The sequence below is a fragment of the Chiloscyllium punctatum genome, chromosome 29, assembly GCF_047496795.1.
Source record: "Chiloscyllium punctatum isolate Juve2018m chromosome 29, sChiPun1.3, whole genome shotgun sequence".
In the NCBI taxonomy this organism is placed as follows: Eukaryota; Metazoa; Chordata; class Chondrichthyes; order Orectolobiformes; family Hemiscylliidae; genus Chiloscyllium; species Chiloscyllium punctatum.
In genome coordinates, this window is record NC_092767.1 from 69,367,399 (window position 1) to 69,389,805 (window position 22,407).

Here is a 22,407-nt window from a genome sequence, read left to right on the forward strand (position 1 = left end):
GGAAGTGGAGAAGGTGAACAATGGCGGGAGGCAGTTCCTTAGCTAACGGTCGAGGCCTGGCCGCAGACAGGAGTGAAGAAAAGTGAGAGAGGAATCTGGTCTAGAGAAATGGAGAGCTCAGAAGGAGATAATTGGGCAGGAGGAAGGTGACAGAACACAGGCTGATCACAGAGGAACTGGAAGAGCAGAAATTTGGAGATGTTGTTGGAACATGGAGATTTATTAATTAATCAGTGAAGGGAAAGTAGCATCGTTAACAGCTTCATCCGTAGCTCATGCAAGTATGGGCTGGGGGTTAGCTTGATCACCCCATGGAATCAAAATAGTTTCAATCCGAAACGAAGCATATATTTGCATTTGAATGACGCCCTTGACTGTAGAGCATAAGGCTTCCACATGCATTTGTGAACGGGATTCTGGAGAAGTAATAGATGGGAGTGACTCTGAATATACAGCGATATATCTTCAGGTCAGGACAGTGTGGGGCTCAGAGAGGAACCTCCTGGGGGTGGTGTTCCCATGTATCTGCTGCCCTTGTCCCGCACGCCCGGACTCTCTGCCGCACCGCACGCTGCCCTCGAAGTGGCTCCGGGGGGGGGGGGCGAGACTGTCACACACCTCCTTCTGGAATGTGCCTATGCAGAGGAAGTCTGGAGTGGAATGCAGTGGTGCTTGTCGAGGTTCATCCCGAGCAGCGCCGTGACGCGGGACTCTGTGCTCTACGGCCTGTTCCCCAGGACTCACACCGAGACGAACATTAACTGCGCCTGGAGGATCATCAACTCGGTGAAGGACGCTCTCTGGGCGGTCCGAAACCTGTTGATCTTCCAGCTGAAGGAGTTAACCCCGACCGAGTGTTGCAGACTGGCACATTCCAAGGTCCAGGACTACGGGTTGAGGGACGCGCTGAAGCTTGGGGCAGCTGCCGCCAAGGCGCAGTGGGGAAAGACCACCGTGTAAGATCGGCCTGCCTAAAGAAGAACAGGGGGCCCATGCGGACGTTTTTTTGGGCTCCGCTGATGCCTCAGCCAAATATATGTACAAGATTGAAAAATGCACAGGATTGTAAATGAAAAGGATAAAGTCGAATCTGTGTTTGTAAATGTGGACAAATGTATGGCATGATCAAATGTACAGACCATCAAATCATTTTATGAATAAAGTATATTTTTGAAATAAAAAAAAATCTGCTGCCCTTGTCCTTCTAGATGGTTGAATGGAAGATGTGGCTGGAGGAGCTTTGGAGAATTGCCGCTGTGCATCTTGTGGATGGTGCACACTGCTGTGATTGGGCATTAGCGGTGAAGGGATTATTTTTTCACATATGTTTGTTCAAGCATCGCTGGCTGGGCCCAACATTTATTGCCCGTCCCTTGAGAAGGTAGTGGTGAGCTGGCCTCCTAAAATTTTGTCGGGTGGGGGGGGGTGAGAAGGGATGGGAGATTGATATATAAATGCCAAATGTCCCTTCCAGAGTTCTCCCCAAGTCAGTTTCGACGTTTGAGTCTATGTCACGGGGAATTCAAACAGGCTCAGCCATTGTCTGTGGGTCGGGAGCCCCTGAAACATGTGTCCAGTCAGAGAGAAGGCTAGCCCCATTCATATTCCCCTGTACTTCCAGGGAAACTTCATGGCATTCAGATCTGACCATGTAGTGGTTCAGTTATTGAACAAACAAATCTAGGCTAATGTGGACCCAAGACACCCTAATTCAAATGTCAATTCTAAATTATTTCCAATCAATCTGTTCAGAGATGTTACTACACAGCTCTGGAACAGTTAGGTGCTGAGACCTTGGACTGCAGGTTCATAGCTCCTTGAAAGTGGAGTCACAGGTAGACAGGGTGACAAAGAAGGCGTTTGGTATGCTTTCCTTTATTGGACATTGTGCATAGAAATTGGGAGGTCATGTTGTGGCTGTACAGGACGTTGGTGAGGTCACTTTTGGAATACTGCATACAATTCTAGTCTCCCTTTAATAGGAAAGGTGTAAAACTTGAAAAGGTGCAGAAAGGATTTACAAGGATGTTGCCAGGGTTGGAGGGTTTGAGCTACAGGGAGAGGCTGAATAGGCTGGGGCTGTTTTCCCTGGAGCGTTGGAGGCTGAGATGTGACCTTATAGACATTTATAAAATCATGAGGGGCATGGATAGGGTAAATAGGCAGGGTCTTTTCCCTGGGGAAGGGGAGTCATGAACTAGAGGGCATAGGTTTAGGGTGAGAAGGGAAAGATATAAAAGGGACTTGAGGGGCAACTTTTTCACACAGAGGGTGGTGCGTGTATGGAACGAGCTGCCAGAGGAAGTGGTGGAGGCTGGTACAATTACAACATTTAAAAGGCATCTGGATGGGTATATGAATAGGAAGGGTTTGGAGGGATATGGGCCGGGTGCTGGCAAGTGGGACTAGATTGGGTTGGGATATCTGGTCGGCGTGGACGGGTTGGACCGAAGGGTCTGTTTCCGTGCTGTACATCTCTATGACTCCAATTGGTCCTGAGGAAGGGTCACCGGACCCAAAACATTAACTCTGATTTCTCTCCACAGACGCTGCCAGACCTGTTGAGCGTTTCCAGCAATTCCTGGTTTCTGATTTTCTTCCTGACTTCCAGCATCCGCAGCCCTAGGTTCGATGAGTAAAAATGGAGGATCACTCTGTAGCCAGCAGCGTCCTTGTGAACCTTCCTCTGGCCTGCCTTCAGTATCAGTCTGAGGAGAGAAATTGCTGTGTTCTATTTCCTGGGTCCAACTTTAAGGGCTGGAGGCTGGAGACAGTGTTGTTCCATATTTGGACCCACAAGAGGTTGATGCCGATTGGGAGAAGGGCTGATGAAATCTCTAAAGGGGTGGGTGGGGATACAGCAGGAGCCAATGCTGGGCTGGAAGGAACACACAGACAGCTCTCTCTCTCTCCCACCCAGAGAGGAGCCCGGCGCTATGGGAGGGAGCAGGGCCAGTTGTTGCCTGGCGCTCAGGCTGAATGAGGATAACGCTCGCTTCGCCTTGCTCGCCCTGTTCATCCTGCTGTACCTGGTGTCCGGGGCGGCTGTGTTCTCGGCCATTGAGCGGCCCAGGGAACTGCGGGCACAGACAGCTTGGAACAGAAAGCTGTCTAACTTTACCCGGTGCCACAACATCAGCCTCCTGGAGCTCGGCGCCTTCCTGAGGGAGTATGAGGAAGCCATTGTGACCGGTATCAGAGTGGACTCCCTGAGACCCAGATGGGATTTCACTGGAGCCTTTTACTTTGTGGGGACGGTGGTGTCTACTATAGGTCAGTATTGAACCTCTTAACCATTTTCACAAAGGGCCGTGAGAGAGCACACAACTGCGTTCCCAGCTCAGCTACAGTTGAACAGAGAGGCTTGTGAATCTTTTCAGAAGCGTGCTCTAAAGAAGTCTGTAATTGTTATAAACTCCTTAACCAATGAGGTAGCGAGACGGTTCTTGTCCCAAATTTTAATTTCTAAGCAATTTTTACAAGACAAAATTCTAAGAGGTCTGTAATTGTTATAAACTCCTTAACCAATGAAGTAGCGAGACAGTTCTTGTCCCAAATTTTAATTCCTAAGCAATTTTTACAAGACAAAATCCTAAGAGGTCTGTAATTGTTACAAACTCCTTAACCAATGAGGTAGCGAGACAGTTCTTGTCCCAAATTTTAATTTCTAAGCAATTTTTACAAGACAAAATCCTAAAAGGTCTGTAATTGTTATAAACTCCTTAACCAATGAAGTAGCGAGACAGTTCTTGTCCCAAATTTTAATTCCTAAGCAATTTTTACAAGACAAAATTCTAAGAGGTCTGTAATTGTTACAAACTCCTTACCCAATGAGGTAGCGAGACAGTTCTTGTCCCAAATTTTAATTCCTAAGCAATTTTATCAGGACTAAATTCTAAAAGGAGTCTGTCATTGTTATGAACTCCTGAACTGATGAGGTAGTGAGACAGTTCTTGTGTTGAAATTTCCAAATTTAATTCCTCAGCTCCCCCCGAGTCTGGAAGGAATGTGTAGTTGATATAAACTCCCCATGTCCCGATTTTGACTGGGGTGTACAAAGTTAAAAATCACACAGCACCAGGTTATAGTCCAACAGGTTTATTTGGAAGCACTAGCTTTCAGAGTGCTGCTCCAACATCAGGTGGGTTTGACCAACCAGTGTTGGACTGGGGTGGACAAAGTCAAAAGTCACATGACACCAACTTATAGTTGGATCAGTTTATTTAGAATCACAAGCTATCATAGCGCTGCCCCTTTGTCAAGAGAAGACTTCCCCTGATGAAGGGACAATGCTCCAAAGGCTGGTGATTTTAAATCAACCTGATAGACTATAACCTGGTGTTTTGTGACTTTTGTCCTTAACTGATGAGGTAATGGGAGAGTTTCTTGGGTTTAAATTTCCAAATTTTAATTCCTAAGTATTTTTTTTATACAGAATGCAAAATTCTAAGGGGCGTAGACAGGGTAGATAGGGAGAAACGTTTGCCCCCATAGTTCAAGAGTTGATAACTGTGGGTGAGGTATTACTGATTTCAGATGAGTAAGGGGAGGCTTTAGAGAAGATTAGATGAAGTTGATTTTCACCCAGACAGTGCAGGATCTCGCTCCCTGGTAGTGATAGAAACCGTTGAGATATTTAAGAAGTATTGAGGCGATGGGGTTGGGGCCACAGGAAACAAGATGGTGGGCCAAGTGCTGGAAAATGGGTTGGAATAAGTCTGTCCTGAAGAAGGGCCACTGGACCCAAGACGTTAACTCGGTTTCTCTCTCCACTGCAGATCTGCTGAGTTTCTCCAGCAATTATTGTTTTTGTTCCTGATTGCCAGCATCCGCGGTTGTCTGCGGTCTGTGCAGGTTTTAGTGTTGGAACCGACTTGATGGACCAAAGAGCCTTATCTCTGCTGTATGATTCTCTCCAAATCATAGGAGTGGGCCATTTGGCCCTTTGAGCCTGCTGCCCCATCCAGTAAGACCACGGTTGATCAGGCTGTGCTGCCTGCTTCCCAGCCCCATGACGTTATGTCTGGTTGAGACGACGCTCCAGCTCCATCTTCAGCATATTTCCCAGACGTGGTTTTGAGGGCCCACCAGGGCCATACTGTCCAGCAAGCTTTGAGGGTAAGGGTTGGCTGGTCAACAACAAGAGGCTTCACACCAATGTTTGACCACCTTCTCCCAGCACATTCTCACATGCACATCTGTCCACTTTCCAGTAGGAGGCGTAATGATTGAATAATGCTGCAGGAAAGTGGGGGGGAGGGGGAGGTTTGCTTGTTCCTGCTGAGTCCCGTGCCATTTCCTGTCAATCCTTCCCCCTCCCCCACCCCATCCCATTCCCATAGCCCTGTAAAAATAACTCTGACACTCATTAGGCGTTGTGTTGGAAAGTTTTGGTGCAGACAGTTGGATGTCCTGTGCCACCTCTCCAAGTCGACCAGCTGAAAGAGTGCACATTGAACCTGGTTGACACTGCACTGGGCAGCACACCCATAAACTGGGCCGTGGAGAGGGGGGTAACACTGGGCAGCACACTCATAAACTGGGCCATGGAGAGGGGGCAGTGCTGGGCAGCACACCCATAAACTGGGCCATGGAGAGGGGGCAGTGCTGGGCAGCACACCCATAAACTGGGCCGTGGAGAGGGGGGTAACACTGGGCAGCACACCCATAAACTGGGCCATGGAGAGGGGGCAGTGCTGGGCAGCACACCCATAAACTGGGCTGTGGAGTGGGGGGTAACACTGGGCAGCACACCCATAAACTGGGCCGTGGAGAGGGGGGTAACACTGGGCAGCACACCCATAAACTGGGCCATGGAGAGGGGGCAGTGCTGGGCAGCACACCCATAAACTGGGCCATGGAGAGGGGGCAGTGCTGGGCAGCACACCCATAAACTGGGCTGTGGAGAGGGGGGTAACACTGGGCAGCACACCCATAAACTGGGCTGTGGAGAGGGGGGTAACACTGGGCAGCACACCCATAAACTGGGCTGTGGAGGGGGGGGTTAACACTGGGCAGCACACCCATAAACTGGGCTGTGGAGTGGGGGTTAACACTGGGCAGCACACCCATAAACTGGGCTGTGGAGAGGGGGGTAACACTGGGCAGCACACCCATAAACTGGGCTGTGGAGAGGGGGGTAACACTGGGCAGCACACCCATAAACTGGGCCGTGGAGAGAGGGGGGTAACACTGGACAACTTTCAGAACCTGTGCAATTGTTGCTAAACTTTGAGCCAAGACACAGTCAGAGACGAACCCTCATCAAACTCTTTGCAGCATTTATTCTCATTCAGTCCTTGGCCACAGGGGCTGGCTCTGTGGCTTGATGGTTGGCACTGCTGCCTCACCGCGCCAGGGACCTGGGTACAATTCCACCTTCTGGTGTCTTTGTGGGTTTCCTCCAGATGCTCTGGTTTTCTCCCACAGTCCAAAGATGTGCAGGTTCGGGTGGATTAGCCATGCTAAATTGCCCTTAGTGTCCAAGGACATGCAGGAGAGGTGAATTCACCATGGGAAATGTAGCAAGCAGCAATTGGGATGCTCTTAAGAGGATAGGTGTGGACTTGATGGGCTGAATAGCCTGCTTCCACACTGCAAGGATTCTATATCCCCATCCCCAGCATGTAGGTTTTACTGGAGCTGCTGCTGTACTCCCAGACTTTCTGTCCATCAGGACCTTGGAAGCTGGAGTAGACCATTCGGCCCGTCAAAGCTGCTGCACCATTCACGGCTGGTTGTGGTCTCAACTCCACTTTCCTGTCTGCACACCCCTCACGATAACCCTTGATTATTTCTCCCCTGAGCCCATCGCCCTTGGATCTATTCAATGATCCACTGAAGAGAATTCTAAACACTAATGATCTTCTCTGTCGCCTTGTTTGAGTCTCTCCCAGCACGGTGCCACCCAGGTTCGAAGCGTACTCTTTCAGCTAATCGACCTGGGGAGGTGGCGTAGGACATCCAACTTTCCGCGCCAGCTTGACATCCAATGAGTGTTGGAGTTATTTTTACAGAGCCATGGGAATGGGACAGGGGAAAGGGATGGATAGGATATGGCGTTGGAGTTAGCAGGAACAGCTTATTTCCCTTTCCTGCAGCATTTTTCAGTATTTCTGCCTCCTACTGGTCAGCATCCACCCTGTCAAATCATACAAGCACTACAGTGCAGAAACAGGCCATTTGGCCCTTCCAGTCCACAACAATCTTCCAAAACGCATCCCTCTCAGACCCATCCCAATCCTTGTAACCATGCATTATTCCTGATGAAGGGCTTTTGCCCGAAATGTTGATTTTCCTTCTCCTCAGATGCTGCCTGACCTGCTGTGCTTTTCCAGCACCACTCTAATCTCCAGCATCTGCAGTACCCACCTCTACCTGCATACCCTGTGGCTATCCCACCCAGCCTGCACACTACGGGCAATTTAGCATGGCTAATCCACCCTGACCTGCAAATCTTTGGACTGTGGGAGGTAACCGGAGCACCTGGAGAAAACCCACGCAGACACAGGGAGAATGTGCAAACTCCACAAAGACAGCTGTCCGAGGTTGGAATCGAACCCAGGTCCCAGGTGCTGTGAGGCAGTAGTGCTAACCACTGAGCCACCGTACCACCCCTTAAAACAATCTCAAAGTCCCCTCAGGGCCTCGTGTGTTTCTGTAAGATCACATCCTTAAATTCCAATCGATACAGGTCCAATTCAATCATTCTTTGGAAGACAATTTTTTTCGACTCCAGGAACAAGTTGAGTGAACACTCTCTGAACTGCTCGTCATCGAGGTCATGGAGATGTACAACATGGAAACAGACCCTTCAGTCCAACCCATCCATGCCAACCAGATATCCCAACCCAATCTAGTCCCACCTGCCAGCACTTGGCCCATACCCCTCCAAATCCTTCCTATTCATATACCCATCCAGATGCCTTTTAAATGCTGCAATTGTACCAGCCTCCACCATTTCCTCTGGCAGCTCATTCCATACACGTACCACCCTCTGTGTGCAAAAGTTGCCCCTTAGGTCCCTTTTATATCTTTCCCCTCTCACCCTAAACCTATGCCCTCTAGTTCTGGACTCCCCTACCCTGGGGAAAAGACTTTGCCTATTTATCCTATCCATGCCCCTCATGGTTTTATAAACCTCTATAAGGTCACCCCTCAACCTCTGACACTCCAGGGAAAACAGCCCCAGCCTATTCAACCTCTCCCTATAGTTCACACCCTCCAACCCTGACAACACCCCTGTAAGTCTTTTTCTAAACCCTTTCAAGTTTCACAACATCTTTCCGATAGGAGGGAGACCAGATCCTTTTCTGGGCAAGGAGACCAGAATCGTACGCAGTACTGCAGGTGTAGGTTCATCATTATTGACCCTCCCGACGTTCCCCTTCCTGACTCACTTCGGAAAAGATCATGGAACAGTACGGCACAAATATTGTCCCTTCAGCCCATCATGTGTCTGCTGACGATCCTTCAGCTCTTGCCCCGCAAATCCAGCCACATTGGCTGGCACGTGGTGCCACACACCTGGAGGCCGATGGGCGAAAGCTTCACACATTTGGGACAAAATAACTTTCAAGAAAATTCACACGAATGTTTATTTCAGGCCAATGCGTCTATTGTTCAAGATGAACCTGAACGTCGCGCTGGGGACTGAAACAGTGCCACACAGCAATGTCCCAGTGGAGAGCGAAGGCAGGATTAATTCGGACATTTGAAATCGATGGAGGTGGTGGAGGGCGGGTTGTGAGCAGTGGTAATCTAACGCAAAATGCTGTGGACATCTGAAATAGGAGGGGAAATTACAGGAGAGACAAAAACAAAACTGCAAATGCTGGAATCCAATCCAAGGTAGACCATCGGGAGGGAGAGGAACACAGCAAGGCAGGCAGTATCAGGAGGGATGGGAACACAGCAAGGCAGGCAGCATCAGGAGGGTGAGGGACATAGCAAGGCAGGCAGTATCAGGAGGGAGAGGGACACAGCAAGGCAGGCAGCGTCAGGAGGGAGAGGGACACAGCAAGGCAGGCAGCGTCAGGAGGGAGAGGGACACAGCAAGGCAGGCAGTATCAGGAGGGAGGGGAACACAGCAAGGCAGGCAGCATCAGGAGGGTGGGGGAACACAGCAAGGCAGGCAGCATCAGGAGGGGGAGGGATACAGCAAGGAAGGCAGCATCAGGAGGGGGAGGGACACAGCAAGGCAGGCAGTATCAGGAGGGAGGGGGACACAGCAAGGCAGGCAGCATCAGGAGGCTGGGGGAACACAGCAAGGCAGGCAGCATCAGAAGGGGAGGTTAACGTTTCGGGTGTAACCCTTCTTCAGGACCAGGGGTGGGAGTAAGGGGAGCTGCAGATAAAGTGGGAGGGAGAGGGTTTTGGGTGGGGAGAGGAGAGGAGTGGGGAGGTAGGGGTAGCTGAACACAGCGAGAGGGTACGGCCTGGTTGGTCAATGGTAGGGATGAATTGGTTGGTGGCTGGAAGGAAGGGTGGGTGGGAGGAATGGAAGGGAGTTAGGGAATGGGAAGGGAGGTTACTTGAAACTGGGGAACTCAATGTCGAGTCCTCTGGGCTGTAGGCTGCCCAGGCGGAAGGTGAGGTGTTGATCCTCCAACTTGCAATCTGGACAGCATCTACAGAGAGAGAACCAAGGCTTCATGGTCTGACTCAGACAGGACTCTTCCTCAGACTCCAGCAAGTCTGAAAACGTGGAGTATTGTTCGCAGCTCTCAGTACTCCAGGCAGCAAGAACCTGCAAAAAATCGAGCAAAAATTATTGAGGATGCTGGCAATCTGAAATTAAAACTGGAAAATGCTCACCAAGTCAGGCACTATATGAACCCAGGGATTTTGGAGTTTTTAATCTAATCACAGAATTCCGACAGTGCAGAAAGAGGTCATTTGGTCCATCAAGTCAGCGACAATCCTCCGAATAGAAACCCCACCCAGACACAGCCCCAATGTGGAGTTTTTAATGTAGCTAACCCACCCAGCCTATGCATCCCTGAACACTATAGGGTAATTTAGCATGGCCAATCCACCCTAACCTGCACATCCCTGAACACTATGGGGTAATTTAGCATGGCCAATCCACCCTAACCTGCACATCCCTGAACACTATAGGGTAATTTAGCATGGCCAATCCACCCTAACCTACCCATCCCTGAACACTATGGGGTAATTTAGCATGGCCAATCCACCCTAACCTACCCATCCCTGAACACTATGGGGCAATTTAGCATGGTCAATCCACCCTAACCTACACATCCCTGAACACTATGGGGTAATTTAGCACAGCCAATCCCTCCTAATCTGCAAATTTTATAGGATGAGAGAAACAGGTGCCCAATCTAAGTGGTGCAGTTGACCACACAACCATGAGGGGGCGATCCACAAGCATGTGGGCTCTTTTCCTTTTGAGCGGTGAGAAGGATTCATTTGAACTGCAGTAAATCAAGGAGTTGAGGAAGACTCTGATGGAAATTTCTTCTGTCTTATCAGGAGCCGAGGAAGTGAATAATTAACTCTGCTTCCGTCGAACTCTTTCATTGCACAGTTATCATCAAATGTTGCCTTAATAGAAGACAGCAATTAAAATTCAGTCGGTTATCAGAGTCCAAGTACTAAGATGTGAGGATTTCAAACAAATCGACAGCTGGAGCTATAAAGCAAAAGGTTATATTGAACGTCATTAATTACCATTTGCACATAAAAGTATCTGGCAGACGAGACCCAGCTCTTAGAACCTTAGAATCCCTGCAGTGTGGAAACAGGCTCATCAGCCCAACATGTCCACACCGAATCTCAGAAGAGGATCTCACCCAAACCCATTCCCATTACTCGAACATTTACTCCTAACTGATGCACCTAATTTACACATCCCCGAACACTATGGGGCAATTTCTCATGGCCAATCCTCCTTAACCTGCACATCCCTAAACACTATGGGGCAATTTCCCATGGCCAATCCTCCTTAACCTGCACATCCCTGAGCACTATGGGGCAATTTCTCATGGCCAATCCACCCTAACCTGCACATCCATAAACACTATGGGGAAACTTAGCATGGCCAATCCACCCTAACCTGCACATCCATAAACACTATGGGGAAACTTAGCATGGCCAATCCACCCTAACCTGCACATCCCTAAACACTATGGGGCAATTTAGCACGGCCCATCCATCCTAACCTGCACATCGCTGGACACTATGGGACAATTTAGCATGGCCAATCCACCCTAACCTGCACATCCCTGGACACTATGGGGTAATTTATCACGGCCAATCCACCCTAACCTGCACATCCCTGAACACTATGGGGTAATTTATCACGGCCAATCCACCCTAACCTGCACATCCCTGGACACTATGGGACAATTTAGCATGGCCAATCCACCCTAACCTGTACATCCCTGAACACTATGGGGTAATTTATCACGGCCAATCCACCCTAACCTACACGTCCCTGAACACTATGAGGTAATTTATCACGGCCAATCCACCCTAACCTACACATCCCTGAACACTACGGGGTAATTTAGCATGGCCAATCCACCCTAACCTGCATATCCCTGGACACTATGGGACAATTTAGCATGGCCAATCCACCCTAACCTGCACATCCCCGAACACTATGGGACAATTTAGCATGGCCAATCCATCTAACCTGCACATTCCTGAACACTATGGGGCAATTTCTCATTGCCAATCCATCCTAACCTGCACATTCCTGAACACTATGGGGCAATTTCTCATTGCCAATCCACCCTAACCTGCACATCCCTGGACACTATGGGGTAATTTAACATGGCCAATCCACTCTAACCTGCACATCCCCAAACACTATGGGACAATTTAGCATGGCCAATCCACCCTAACCTACACATCCCTGAACACTATGGTGTCATCTAGCATGGCCAATCCACCCTAACCTGCACATCCCTTAATACTATGGGGCAATTTAGCATGGCCAATCCACCCTAACCTGCACATCCCTGAACACTATGGGGCAATTTAGCATGGCCAATCCATCCTAACCTGCACATCCCTGAACACTATGGGGCAATTTCTCATGGCCAATCCACCCTAACCTACACATCCCTAAACACTATGGGGCAATTTAACATGGCCAATCCACCCTAACCTGCACATCCCTGAACACTATGGGGTAATTTAGCATGGCCAATCCACCCTAACCTACACATCCCTGAACACTATGGGGTAATTTAGCATGGCCAATCCACCCTAACCTACACATCCCTGAACACTATGGGGCAATTTCTCATGGCCAATCCACCCTAACCTACACATCCCTGAACACTATGGGGTAATTTAACATGGCCAATCCACCCTAACCTGCACATCCCTGGTCACAAGGGGGTAATTTTGCATGGCCAATCCACCCTAACCTACACATCCCTGGACACTATGGTGTCATCTAGCATGGCCAATCCACCCTAACCTGCACATTCCTGAACACTATGGGACAATTTAGCATGGCCAATCCACCCCAACCTGCACATCCCTCACCGACACGTGGAGAATGTGCAAACTCCACACAGTCACCCGAGGGCGGAATGGGTCCGTGGTGCTGTGAGGCAGCAGTGCTAACCACTGAGCTATCGTGCTGGCCGATTAGTGCTAATTAATATGAGGTAATAAAAAAATCACATTGTCATTCCAAAAGCACACACCGTTTGAACTGCAGGCAACAGTCTCCATCGCTGTCTAAGCTTATCAACTGTCTAAGCCACTCAACCCCTCATCCATTGCCATGGTTACCTGCCAGGTTATGGTCAACAGGTTTATTCGGAATCACAAGGTGAAGTGGCTTCCCCTGATGAAGGGGCAGCGCTTTGATTTCAAATAAACCTATTGGTCTATAACCTGGTGTTGTGTGACTTCTGACCTGGTCCACCCCAGTCCATCACCGGCTCCTCCACGTCATTGTTACCTGTACAGTAGGATTATAGAAGGCATGGTTAGTAGGGTTGTGGGTAACACTAAAATTGGTGGCTTTGTAGACAGGGAAGAAGATTTTCTAAGATTACAAAAGGACCTAGATCAAATGGGTCATTGGGTGAGGAGTAGCAGATTGAATTCAATATGGATAAATGTGAGGTATTGCATTTTGGTACATCAAATGGGGTAGGGCTTATACGGTTAATGGCAGGGGCTTGGGTAGTGTTGTGGAGCAGAGAGATCTCAGGGTGCAGGTACATAATTCTTTGAAGTTTATGCTGCTTATAGACTGGATGGATAGAAAGGCATTTGGCACCCATGCCTTCATTGCTAGTCCTTTGAGTGTAGGAGTTGGGACGTCATGTTGAAGTTGTACAGGACATTGGTGAGGCCTCTTCTGGAGTACTGTGTCCAGTTCTGGTCACCCTGTTATAGGAAGAATATCATTAAACTGGAGAGGGTTCAGAAGAGATTTACCAGGATATTGCTGGGTATGCAAGATTTGAGTTATAAAGAAATTCTGAATAGGCTGGGACTTTTTTCACTGGAGTGTTGATGGGTGACCTTATAGAAGTTTATAAAATAATGAGAGGTATAGATAGAGTTAATGGTAATTGTCTTTTCCCTAGATTTCAAGACTGGGGGGCACATTTTTAAGGTGAGAGGAGAGAGATTTAAAAAAGACATGAGGGGAAACTTTTTACACAGAGTGTGGAATAAACTTCCTGAGGAAGTGATGGATATGGGTATGGGTACAACATTTAAAAGACTTTTGGACACGTACATGAATAGGAAAGGTTTGGAGGGATATGGGCCTGGAGCAGGCAGGTTGAGTTTGGGATTATGTTTGGCATGGACTGGTTGGAACGAAGTGTCTGTTTCTGTTGCTATAAGACTCTATGACTCTCCAATATTCTCATCTCATCTCCTGGTTGCCTCTTCCTTTGCTGACTAATCTACATTGGCTTCTGGTCCTGCAACACCTCAATTGTAATATTCTCATCCCTAGCGAGTTTTGAGAAAATGTTTTGCTCAGGTTGAGGTTCTGGATATAAGTTTGCTCGCTGAGCTGGAAGGTTCATTTTCAGACATTTTGTCACCATACTAAGTAACGTCATCAATGAGCCTCTGGTGAAGCACTGGTGTTAGTGACCCGCTTTTTTTTGTGTTTAGGTTTACTTGGGTTGGTGATGTCAGTTCCTGTGGTGATGTCATTTGCTGTGGTGATGTCATTTCCGGTTCTTTTTCTCGGGGAGTGGTAGATAGGATCCAAGTTGATGTGTTTGTTGATTGAATTCCGGTTGGAATGCCATGCTTCTAGGAATTCTCGTGCGTGCCTCTGTTTGATTTGTCCGAGGGTGGATGTGTTGTCCCAGTCGAAGTGGTGTCCTTCCTCATCTCTGACATGACTGCCAGACGACTCAGACCCCTTGGCATCAAGGTAACCCACAAACCCACCAGCACACTAAAACAGCAGCTAATGAATTTGACATTATCTAGACAATAAGCAAAACAAATGTCATTTACAAAGTACCTTGCAAGGACTGTAACAAACACTGCATTGGACAAACAGGCAGAAAGCTAGCCGCCAGGGTACATGAACATCAACTAGCCACAAAATGACATGACCCTCTCTCACGAGTATCCTTACATACAGATAAGGAAGGACACCATTTTGACTGGGACAACGCATTCATCCTAGGACAAGCCAAACAGAGACACGCACGAGAATTCCTAGAAGCATGGCATTCCAACTGGAACTCTATCAGCAAACACATCGACTTGGACCCCATTTACCACCTTCTGAGGAAAAGAACAGAAAAATGACATCACTGCAGGAAATGACATCACCCACCCAAGGAAACCTAAACACACAAATAGAAAGTGGGTCATTAATACCAGCGCTTCACTGGAGGCTCACTGATGATGTTACCTAATATGGTGACGAAACGTCCGAAAGCGAACCTTCCAGCTCAGTGAGAAAACTTACACCCAGATTCTCATCGCTGTTTAGAGATCCATTCTAGTTCTCATGCCAACCCGTCACACCCCTGTAACCTCCTGCAGGCCTTGAAGTGCCAGTCAAAAACAGCCACCTAGTTATTCTCATCCCATTTTCCAGCACTTGGCATTGCATTGCATTTCCTCCCGGGGTCTCTGCACCCCCCCCCCCCCCCCCAAGTTTCACAATTCCCCAGTTTTAATGGCTTCAACATCAGTGCCTGGGTCCTGGATTCGGGAATCGAGTCTCTAAACCTCTGCTCCACTTCTGTCAATTCTTTTAAGATGCTGCTTAGAAACCTGTGTCTTTGATCGAGTGTCTGGCCACCCTGTGCCTATATCGCATGGAGTTCAGTATCAAATTTTATTTTATGGAACAAAGAATATTACAGCACAGGAACAGGCCCTTCGCTCCTTCCAGCCTGCGCCTATTCCAATCCTCTGTCTTAAACCTGTCGCCTATTCCCTCTCACCTTGAACTTGTGACCCCTAGTAATTGAGGCCCCCATCCTGGGGAAAAAGCTTTTTGCTGTCCACCCTGTCTATACCCCTTATCTGAGTGTTCTATCTCTGGTCAGGCAAGCATGACAAACGCCTTCTTCACTATCCTACCTACCTGCGACTCCACTTTCAAGGAGCTATGAACCTGCACTCCAAGATCTCTTTGTTCAGAGAGCAGAAATTCCTCCTCACTTCAGCCTTAAATTGGCACCTTATTCTCAGACTGTGCCCTCTGGTCCTAGACTTCCCCCATGAGTAGGGAGTATCCCCCTGATCAATAATCAGAGTCTTTGCCTCATTACGTTAAGCCTCGGGATGCGATTCGGTTATTAGTTCAGCTGTCGGTTTGGTCATAGAATTGGCTTCAAAGTGGAACGAGCCAAGACTATTGAGACCTCAGTGATGGAATACTTTCCCCTCATTTCCCACCCCTCCCCCCCAACCCCCTCCTCTGCAGGGTTTGGGATGGCCACCCCAGTGACCATTGGCGGGAGAGTCTTCCTGATTTTCTACGGATTGGTGGGCTGCGCTGCCACCATTTTGTTCTTCAACCTCTTCCTGGAGCGGATCATCACGCTGTTGGCCTACATCCTGCGCTGGTTCCATGAGAGGAGGATACAGAGGGCCGGCCCTTCCGGCCTCTTGGAATGCCGACGGGACTCCAGCCCCTCGGGGGAGGTGGACAGCCTGGATGACTGGAAGCCTTCCGTCTACTATGTCATGGCCATTCTCGGGGGAGCATCGCTGCTCATCTCCTGTTGCGCGTCCGCCATGTACGCTCCCGTGGAGGGCTGGAGCTACGCCGAGTCGCTGTACTTCTGCTTCGTCACCTTCAGCACCATCGGCTTCGGCGATCTGGTGAGCAGCCAGAGGGCCACCTACACCAACCAAACCCTCTACCGGGCAGGGAACTTCCTCCTCATCCTGGCGGGTGTCTGCTGCCTCTACTCCTTGTTCAACGTCTCCTCCATCGTCATCAAGCAGTTCCTCAACTGGATCCTGAAGAGGATGGAGTGCCGGGGTTGCTGGCGGTGCCCGGGCAAGAGAAGGGCCGGGCCTCACTGCAACGCTGTCCACCCAGTGCTGCCGAAGACCAGGCCGCACGCCGTCTCCGTGGAGACCGTGTGCGACAGCGAGACTGACGGCCGCCGGATGTCGGGCGAGATGATATCCGTCAAAGACTTCTTGGCCTCCAACAAGGTCTCCTTGGCCATAATGCAGAAGCAACTCTCCGAGACCGCCAACGGAGGCCCCAGGCAGAGCCACTCTCGGTTCAACGGCTTCTCTCGGGGTGTGGGGGCCCTGGCCATCATGAACAATAGGTTGGCAGAGACCAGTGTGGACAGGTAACTCATGGGCAGAAGGACGTATCAGCTGTCTGTGTGGTCAAAGCGGCCGATTCACCTGCCCTTTACCTTTGTTACAGCAAAGGTCTGGTCAGGATTGTCCCTGACGATGCCCCGTGCAGGTTGGGCTACTGGCGCATGCCTAACATTGAAGGAACGGACAAAGGAGCTAGGCCCCAGGAAGAGCGCTCACTCCCACCTCCACCAGAGGGCAGTGGTCTCCCCAACTGGGACCCGTGCACCATGGGTAAACCAGAATAACTCAGGGTACCTGAAGGACAACAACTGGACTCTATCTCTCTCTGTCTCTCTCTCTGTCTCTCTCTCTCTCCCCCACTCTCTCTGGACAAGGCCAACAACAACCACTTGCATTCATCCAACGCCCATCAGTGCGGTCAAACGTCTCAAGGAACGAGGTGCGGTGGAATCCGACACTGAGATCTCGTTAGGACGATGATGAGAAAGACGAAATCTGGTCATAGAGGAAGAGACGGAGAAAGGGAGTGGAGCGGGGAGGAGAGAGTGGGGCTCTGAGCGCTCAGCTACCAGTGACAGAGGGATTAAAACTGAAAGGTCAGCAACGGACAAGCACAGAGGCCACTTCCCTGATAGAGACAGTGACCCCCGGCTGATCCGGAATTCACTTTCCAGTCTGGGAACCACAAGAATCCGAAAAGTCTTCTAAAAGATATGACCAGACTGTGAAACGTCTCTGTAAACATTTCTACGGCTGTAAATAAACAATATTTCTCTTTGAATCGCTTGATTAATATGGTGCTATCCAACTGCAGCAATTGAAAAGTCAGCTTTTATTATTTTCTAAGGAAATATTTTCTTGTAGCATTCACCTTTGATATTAATCAAAGCATCGCCACTGGATGATACATTGAATTACAGAAAGCACAAGCTTTTCTGAACCCTTTCAGGTTTCAAAACATCCTTGTACATCTTTTTTTGAACCCTTTCAAGTTTCACAACATCCTTCCTTTAGCAGGGAGACCAGAATTGAATGCAGTATTCCAAAGGTGGTCTAACCAATGCCCTGTACAGCTGCAATATGACGTCCCAATTCCATTCACCCCTTTGCTGTGCCATTCAATATGAATGCGGCTGATTATCCAGCTCAGTCCCTGTTTCTGCTTTCATCCCCGTACACCTTGATCCCTTTAGCCCTAAGAACTATATTTAACTCCTTCTGGTGGCACGGTGGTTAGCACTGCTGCCTCACAGCGCCAGAGACCCGGGTTCAATTCCCGCCTCAGGCGACTGACTGTGTGGAGTTTGCACGTTCTCCCCGTGTCTGCGTGGGTTTCCTCCGGGTGCTCCGGTTTCCTCCCACAGTCCAAAGATGTGCAGGTCAGGTGAATTGGCCATGCTAAATTTCCCGCAGTGTTAGGTAAGGGGTAAATGTAGGGGTATGGGTGGGTTGCGCTTCGGCGGGGTGGTGTGGACTTGTTGGGCCGAAGGGCCTGTTTCCACACTGTAAAGTAATCTAATCTAATCTTCTTGATAACATTCAATGTTTTGACCTCAACTGTTTTCGATGGCAGAGAATGTCGCAGACCCCCCCCCCCACGCTCTGGGTGAAGACATATCGCTCCATCTCCCTCCTACCCCCACATCGTTACCGTCAAAACCCCTGGCTCTGGTCTCGCTGCTCATTGGGAACATCCTTCCTGTGTCGTCCCTGCCTGGTCCTGTTAAGAGTTTTATAGGTTTACATGAGATTCCTCCCCCACCCCTCATTCTTCTAGACCCTCCCCACCCCCAGTGAACAAAGTCCCACCATCCCAGGAATCAGTCTGCATAGAAAGAAAGAAATTGCATGAATGCAGCGCCTGCCAAAGCCTGAGGATGTCCCAAGGCACCTTACAAGATTGAGGAGCAGGCTGTTCCAAAGACAAACTTCCAATGAACGGAAATGACGAGATTTTGTGACCCGACTTGATTGTTAGTTGAGAGATGATTATTGATCAGGGTCTGGGTTGGGGGGAGGGAAGGGGGAGGGCTGCTCATTTCTCCTAAAGCCGTGCTGTGGCGGAGGAAGAGGAACCTCCCGGAAGAGCAAGACAAGGAGGATTTTGCTAGTGCTCTGCTCAGATTTGTTTCCTTCAAATGACCGGACTGATAGGAACATACAGGAAAAGGTAACAGTAAAATTATCACATTCCTACCAGGCCACAGGGCTGCTCTCTCATTACAGAGAGAGAGAGATGGCTAGTGGTGGTTTTACTACCTTAGGCAAGTGGGAGTGTGGTGGGGAAGAAATGTGGAAGCAGGCCATTTGGGATCTGTCCTCAAATCCGTATGATGTAATCTCAGTGCGTTGTGCTATGACACTCAGTATTAATTTTTTAGATTAGATTACTTACAGTGTGGAAACAGGCCCTTCGGCCCAACAAGTCCACACCGCCCCGCCGAAGCGCAACCCACCCATACCCCTACATCTACCCCTTGCCTAACACTACGGGCAATTTAGCATGGCCAATTCACCTGACCTGCACATCTTTGGACTGTGGGAGGAAACCGGAGCATCCGGAGGAAAACCACGCAGACACTGGGAGAATGTGCAAACTCCACACAGTCAGTCGCCTGAGGCGGGAATTGAACCCGGGTCTCTGGCGCTGTGAGGCAGCAGTGCTAACCACTGTGCCACCGTGCCGCCCACCTTCAGAGCCATTTGCAACAACTCAGAGTCATAGACTCTACGTTGTAGAAACAGGCCATTTGGTCCAACAAGTCCACACCGACCCCCCCCCCAAAGAGTAACCCACCCATTCCCCTACCCTATTACCGTAACTAATGCATCGAACCTGCACATCCCTGAACACTACAGGCAATTTAGCCTGGCCAATCCACCCCAACCGACACACCTTTGGACTGTGGGAGGAAACTGGAGCAAACCCACGCAGACATAGGGAGAATGTGCAAACTCCACACGGACAGTCGCCCAAGGCAGGAATCTAACCCGGATCCCTGGCACTGTGAGGTAGCCATGCTAACCACTGAGCTAGCATACCACCCTAAAGTCATGGAGTCATACAATACTGAAACAGATCCTTCAGTTCATGCCGAACATAATCCCAAACTAAATTTGCCCCCCCCCAACTCTTTTTTAAGTCTCTCTCCTCCCTCCTTAACAATCTGCCCCCTCATCTTGAAATCCCCCACTCGAGGGGAGAGACACCTATCATTCATCTTATCTGCTTTTATAAACGTCACTAAGGTCACACCTCAACCTTCTATGTTCCGGTGAATTCTCTGAAGCTCTGGTGCTAGTAATTAAAAACAAAAGGTAGTTAAACCATTTCAATCAGTGTTAAGAGTAGCAATTGAGTAAAGTTAATGTAAATTGTTGGAGCTTCTGAACCTGTGACAGTTTTCTCCATTAACACGGAGACAGAAGTGTTATAGTCTTCAGCAGTTAGTTCAGAGTGAGGTTGTTGGTATTTTAAATCGAAACAGAGGTGTTTTGGGGTGAATCATGTTATGAGATTGAAGGCATGTACTGTCCCTTTAAGAAAGAGTGAAAGTTGTTGGCAGGAAGAGTTTACAGGCACTTGACATGTGACTGACTAGCTGTCTCAGAGTGTATTGGCCAATTGAACATATGTAACATTTGGCTGCTATGTTCACAACAGTTCGAATTTAACCAATCAGTGTAAATTATGCCCCAGGATACCAAAACCCAATCAAATATGAATTTTACTGATTTGACAACATTGAACCAATGAGACAATCCAACGTTTTGGGTATAAAACAAGCCGGCATTTTGGAGAGTTAGTCAGAGAGAGTGACAAACTGCCATCGAGAAAGACTGCCATTCAAAGCCCTCTATCAAAAGTACCTTTTTCACATGAAACGTCTTTGCGGCAAAAGACCGAAGATGACCCAGGAAGATCTACAGCAGATGAAGACTGATACTGATGACGACAGCCACTGTCTGGTTTTGAAAGTTAAATCGATGTAATTTTATTAGGTGCTTCTATTGGATCAGTATATTGTTGTAGAATTGGAGGTAGATAACAGACATTTAAGAGAAAGGGGGTGTTGAGTTGTAAAGAGTTGTTGTTTAATGTGCATTTTTAGATGTAAAGAATAAAACTGCTATTTTTCTTTAAATAGTGGAATTTGGGCAGTTCTCCGTCGCTCAAACTTTAACAGATTACGAGGCGGGGTGAGCTTATCTGTGTCTTTGGTTTAATTAACAGAAAGGTTCACCACTGAGTCATAACAATCAGAGATTCTGGTTGTGGGGTGGTGCTGCCTAACACAAATAGTCCTGAATTTCGGGTGGGGGAGGGGAGTCACACGCGTCACACGAGGAGTTGAGTGGACATCGAGGAGAACGGACTCATTGCTGTCTGGAGCTTAAAAGAATGAGAGGTGATCTGATTTGAACTCCATAAGATTCTTCAGAAGCCTGACAGGGAATGGCTACGAGGTCCCCCCCCCCCCCCCCCCCCCCCCCGGCTAAAGACCACGCTGGTGGTAATCTCTTGGCTGAGGGGGTCAGCTATTTAGGACGAAGGTAGGGGAAGGAGGAGCTCTCTTCTGTTTGAGGGGTTACGAAACTGTGTAATCCAGAGGGTGATGGATGCTCAGTTGTTGAGTATATTCAAGGCAGATGGATGGCATCTTGAACTGTAACGGAAGTAGTGGATGAGGAAATAGAATGGGAACATGGAGTTGATGTGGGAGACATCTTGGTGCAGCTTGATGGGTCTCGAATAACTCCTGCTCCAGCAGAAACAGATCAGTGGTCATCTGGATTACCGATTCAGCAACATTACCACCACTCCACTATCATTCCCAAGACAGTGAAAGAAAAATAATAGACAGCTAATATGATAGGTGATTGAAAGCTTGGTTCAGAACTCTCCCCATTTGCACATTCTCCTCGTGTCTACTTGGGTTTCCTCCGGGTGCTCCGGTTTCCTCCCACAATCCAAAGATGTGCAGGTTAGGGTGAATTGGCCATGCTAAATTGCCCGATAGTGTTCAGGGATGTGTACGTTAGGTGGGTTAGTCAGGGGTAACTATAGGATAAGAGGGTGGGGGAATGAGTCTGGGTGAGTTACTCTTCGGAGGGTCAGTGTGGACTTGTTGGGCCGAAGGGCCTGTTTCCACACTGTGGGGAATTCCATGATTCAAACAGTAGCTTTTAAAAAAAGGCTTAAAGAATGAGAGAGAGTGAGGGAGAGGGACAAGAGGTGAAGGCAAGGTTTTCCCTAGTGATGGAGTGATGAGAATCAAGGATAAGCAAGATCCTGGGATCAAAGAGGGTCTTTCAGGGATGTCGGGCTGGAGTTGGTCATAAAGCTCAGGGAAAGTGAGGCAATGGAGGGTTCGAAGACAAAATGGCAGCTCAGAAGTTGAGGTAAGGGTGGACGAAGTGCCAACACCACTCACATAGGGGGATGGCAGCTGAACCAGAGACTGAGTTAGGAAAGCAACAGCAGAGTATGAGTTGCATGATGGGTAACTGGGCAGGTGGCGCTGAAAGAGTTGGGTCTAGAATTTGGAAAGGCATGGTTGAAAATGCCCGATTTCAGAGTCTCAAAGGACTACTTTAGCAGAAGAATGGGGAAAGTCGGCTTTG

At 48.8% G+C, this 22,407-nt stretch overlaps 1 protein-coding gene across 1 annotated transcript; it reads left to right on the top strand.

Annotated features, from left to right (window-relative positions):
* The first annotated feature begins 2,915 nt into the window (after positions 1–2,915).
* On the top strand, positions 2,916–17,563 carry LOC140454362 (potassium channel subfamily K member 13-like). Its single transcript, XM_072549065.1, has 2 exons — positions 2,916–3,273; positions 15,917–17,563. Exons 1-2 carry the CDS (start codon positions 2,937–2,939, stop codon positions 16,807–16,809), a joined length of 1,230 nt encoding a protein of 409 aa, XP_072405166.1. The 5' UTR covers positions 2,916–2,936; the 3' UTR covers positions 16,810–17,563.
* The last annotated feature ends 4,844 nt before the right edge of the window (positions 17,564–22,407 follow it).